Genomic DNA, 4,713 nt, shown 5'->3' on the forward strand with positions numbered 1-4,713 from the left:
TACCAAAGAAATTTCAATTTCACACGTTATGCCAAATAGCAAAACACTTAATTGTGTCTCTAATAAAACCTCTGTAACTTTGTGAGTATAGGAAAAGTGTCTGTTTTTCCCTTTCTATGATAGACATTTCTGTTTTTTTATGACTAAACCTAAAAACAAATCAAAAAACTGGACAGTCTGGGCCATGATAGCTTTTTCCGTAATTTTACACATGTATTTCATATTAAATCCAGAGAGCTGTGTGGACAGATTCCTATTTTTGTCACAGCAGCTTTTTTTTCACCATGAAGAAAAACAGACACTGACAGAAAGGAGGTTTCACTGGTCTCGCCCGCTTAAGATCAAAGTGGGCTGTATGTGGCCGGCATTGTAAGATAAGTTTGACACCCCTGGTTTAAGGTGATTTTTTTATCACATCTAAAGGGGATTAAAAGATGATTAAGAGTCCTGAAGAAGTTTAAATACTTCTCAGGTGTGTTTAGAGCTTGGTGAACATGTCCAAATATCTCTCAAAGTGGTATCAAATGTAGCTTTTTTGTGTTATAAGTGATTTGTTAGTGGTCTTGCTCCAGATGCCTGTAATGGAGTTTGTTAGAATGTTTTAAAATTTCTTGAAGAAGTCTCAGGATTTATTAACGAAGTCAGTTGAAGATTTCTGAGGGATTCTTGGGGTGTTCCCGATGTTTTTGGATCTGTGATCCTTGTTTGAAAGTTACTTAAAGGAGTTTGGGAGGTTATTTAAGGAAAAGTGTCAACAGGTTCCAAGATGTAGGACACATCTCAGGTTTTAAATAAGGTTTCAAGAGCCAAGGAGTGGTTTTAAGGAGTTATGAAAGAAGTTTTAGGTCTCTGCTTAAACCAAAACATTTTCATCCTAGGGCATCGAATGCTCCAGTTCTGTCAGATGATGTTTGATTCTCGCCATCATTGCCGCTGGCTGTGGGCTGTGGGAATATTGGTTTCTGAGAGATAATGGCACACCTTTAAAAAATGACAAGTCACATGAAGATTGGAGGGTTGGAGGTGTGGTTTGTCAGTAGAGCATAGTTCCCGTCCTTATAGGACCTTTATGCTTGCTTTGCTTTTTTTGTTCCCACTTTCTTTTTTACTTTTTGGTAAAGTTTGGGGCTTAAGCCTAAACCTTACCAGATGGTGAAAGGAAGGAAAAGATGGTGACTTGGGGTAGGGCATTACTTAAAATATGAAATACGACCCTTATTTGCTGTTTTTCAAATTGACAGTGTGGAGTCATTCACAATCTTAGTTTTTTATGACCTATGAGTTACAGACCCGTCTCATTATTACTACAACCCAGTGCGTCACTTGGGTTCCCTGCACTTAAATTTGAGATGCTGGAGGCTTTGACAAAAGGGCAAAATTTGATGCCCCAGATGGTGAGGACAGGCTGCCCTATGCTTTTCTTATGAATCTGAGCTGTTACCAATAGATCACCCACCCTGTCAGATTGTTGTAAATGAGATATGAGAAAGAACAGATAATTTGTTCGTCACAGTGCTAGAAGCTGTGTGTTTTTGCATGGACAAGGTCAGATGCAGCAGCTAGACAAATAAATATCTGTATTATCAGAATGATGCTGCAGCTTTTTTTGTCTTTCCTTGAGGAAAGACAAAAACAGAAAATGAAACGGTTATTACTATTATTACGTTTCTTGCCTCCCTACTTGAAGAAGAAAGACACGAGGCATTTTATTTATTTATTTATTTATTTATTTATTTATTTATTTTTTCATCTCCTGGCCCAAGAGCTGGTCGACAGAGCAATTGAGATGAGGGCATATGCTGGTCTGGGGCACGCTGCCCGATGCATGCAGGTTGGTATATAACTATAAAGGTGTAGTTAACTGAAAAACAAATAACTACGAAATAATGAATCACAGTCTGATAAAAATGCATTATTTTTGTTTGGTTCAGGACTTGGAGAGGGCTCGTCAGCACCACCAAAACCAGCTAGAAATTGCTCAAGAACTGCAAGACAGAGCAGCACAGGGCAGAGCCTCATCCAACTTGGGTAGGTTTGATGGAGGGTCATAGAGGGGTCACCTGGCTGGAGGTAATAGGTTTTTTAATTTGGCGTCTGAATCTGGGATTTTGTTGTGGGAAACTAAAATGGTATGCCTTTTTTAGCTTTGGTCATTTTAAATGGCAAATCTATCTTTTACTAACAGTAAAATCAAAGTATGGCAGGTTTGACACACTGTGGTACTCCAGAACCTGATGACAGCTACTGTGTAACAAAATTAATAAAAAAGTAAACCGTTATTTACTTTAGGTCTTGAGTGGTTCACTCTCTGTGCCATCAATAGCACAATACTACTCTCACTTGGATGTGCACCTGTGTATCCTATGCAGCTGCAAACATTTGATCAACTAAAACAGACATGTACACCTTTGGTTCCTGTCAACATTTTTTTCAAATAATAAGACTGCATCAATGCCATTCTTCCCCTTTTGGCAAACAACAGATTCAGCAGAGCTAATTTTCAGCTGCAGTCCATAGCAGGTAGGTGGCATATCAAATGAATCAACAAAACCAAACAGATATATGTGGGCAACACACCAAACACACACACACACACACACACACAACACATCTTTTCCACCAACACAGCTCAGGCACACATACACAGGACATGTATCCGAATCCTTAACCACATGGGATTGAGCTGAAATCAATGAGATGACAGCACACTTATGACAAATTGGATATAGCAGGTTTCATTTGACGTAGACGTGACGTCGACGTAAAGCGCGAAATTTGACTGGCGGTCGGAAGTGAAAAAGATAAGCGCAAAATCACAGACAGACAGTACGCAAAATGCCTATGTCCTGTTGTGTTTACGGATGCTCCAGTAGGTCGACCCGAGAAACTGATAAACGGTATTTTAGGGTACCAAAAATAGCCCAACGAAGAGGAGAAAAATGGAAAATTCTAACCGAAAAACGTAGGAAAAAATGGATTTTAAATTTACGTTTACAGTCGGGAGGAGCAGAGTCTGCCAATGCCCGTGTCTGCAGCGACCACTTCGTCAGAGGTAATGTTATGTTTGCAAACGAACTTATTAGCATTAGGTTGTCGTTAAATTCTCGTTTACTTAGTGCTTTTAAGTTAGTAGTCTAATATTGACTTGATTGGGACTATAGGCTGCCCAAGTGCTTTGGATGACGAAGAGTCGGAGGACTGGGCTCCGACGGTCAATCTCGGCTACGAACGAAAACCCAGATCGGAATCAGTTCTCAAACGAGAGAAAAGAATGAAGCTTAAGGCAGAACAGCATCGATGTGCAGAGGCGATTTTGGATATGCAACAGACGGCTGAGAGCCCGGATTTGAGCCTAGTGACAGTGGAGAACCCCGAACTGCAGCTTCCAGCTGAGAATCCACAACCAGAAGACTTCAGTGTGAATGAGACATTCACTTATCCAGGTAAGATATTGTGCTGAGATGTAAAACAAACAAGAATCATGTCAAAGAGAAAAAGATGCCATTATCTGTAATGATTATGGTCCAAGTTACATATTACATGTTTGTGATTTTTTAATCACAGAGTAAATCCATACCATTTTATTCAGAAAAAAAGAAAAAGTGGCACTTATTACCGTCAGGCACACACCACAGGTTTTTGTACACTGCTATGGTTCTTATATTGCCAGATTCCAGACAGTCTCCTTTCACAGATAAGTAAAGATATCCGTAATGTAAGGTTTCTGTGGTGAGAAACATATAAATATATTTTTTGTTTAGACGCAACATGTTTTTTTGATTAAAAAAAATAATTACATTAAATTAACATAGTGAATTAAACACATTACACCAGATTCTAATAGCCCACTAAAAAACTACAGTGAAAATGAGTAAAAATTGAGGTTGCCTCTATTATGCTGATTATGCTCCCCCACTGTTATATTGCAGGCTGTGCGGATGCTGGATGCCAGACAGAGCTGACGATGGATGACATCGAGAAGATGGAGGATGTTTTGAGACAGAACACAGCAGAGCTGGTTGATCTTCGGAGCAAGGCTCTGGACACACAGTTCAGCCAGGAGGCTTTTGAAAAAAATGAAGACAAGACAAAGTTCTACACAGGGCTCCCCAACTTCTTAGTTTTAATTCAGATTTTTGAACTGTGCGAGCCCTATATCACCTCGGGACCTATGTCTTTGTTGTCCAAATTTGAACAATTCATACTAGTTTTGCTGAGGCTGAGACTAAATCTGCCCCTGAAAGATTTAGCTTTCAGGTTCAATATTTCTCTGTCCACTGCTTCTAGAGTTTGGCATAAAGTAATTGACATACTTCATAAAAGGTTAGAGTTCCTAATTGAGTGGCCAGAGCGACATGTTCTTCAAGCTACGATGCCACTGAGTTTCAGACAGGCATTTGGATGTAAAGTGGCTGTGATTGTTGATTGCTTTGAAGTCTTTATTGAGAGACCATCTAATCTTCTTGCACAAGCTCAAACTTGGTCCAACTACAAGCACCATCACACTGTAAAATTTTTGATTGGTGTTGCCCCCCAAGGCTACGTCACTTACATATCTTCTGCCTGGGGAGGGAGAATTAGCGATAAGCAGATCACAATAGAGAGTGGCCTCCTAAAGAACTTGTTACCTGGAGATATTGTCCTTGCAGATCGTGGGTTCAATATTGGCGATAATGTGGGGTTTTACTGTGCTTCACTACAGACACCGGCATT

General features: G+C 39.8%; 1 protein-coding gene across 1 annotated transcript; it reads left to right on the plus strand.

Annotated features, from left to right (window-relative positions):
• Nucleotides 1-2,737: 2,737 nt before the first annotated feature.
• Nucleotides 2,738-4,713, plus strand: LOC121815217 (the record flags this gene model as incomplete). The annotated part of the gene is given in 3 exon segments (XM_042224973.1): nucleotides 2,738-3,052; nucleotides 3,162-3,443; nucleotides 3,930-4,713. Coding segments are annotated over 3 exon segments (1,283 nt in total), but the record flags the coding sequence as incomplete, so codon positions are not given.

Source organism: Haplochromis burtoni, unplaced genomic scaffold (assembly GCF_018398535.1).
Source record: "Haplochromis burtoni strain Fernald_Lab_line unplaced genomic scaffold, NCSU_Asbu1 Contig_157, whole genome shotgun sequence".
Taxonomy (NCBI): Eukaryota; Metazoa; Chordata; class Actinopteri; order Cichliformes; family Cichlidae; genus Haplochromis; species Haplochromis burtoni.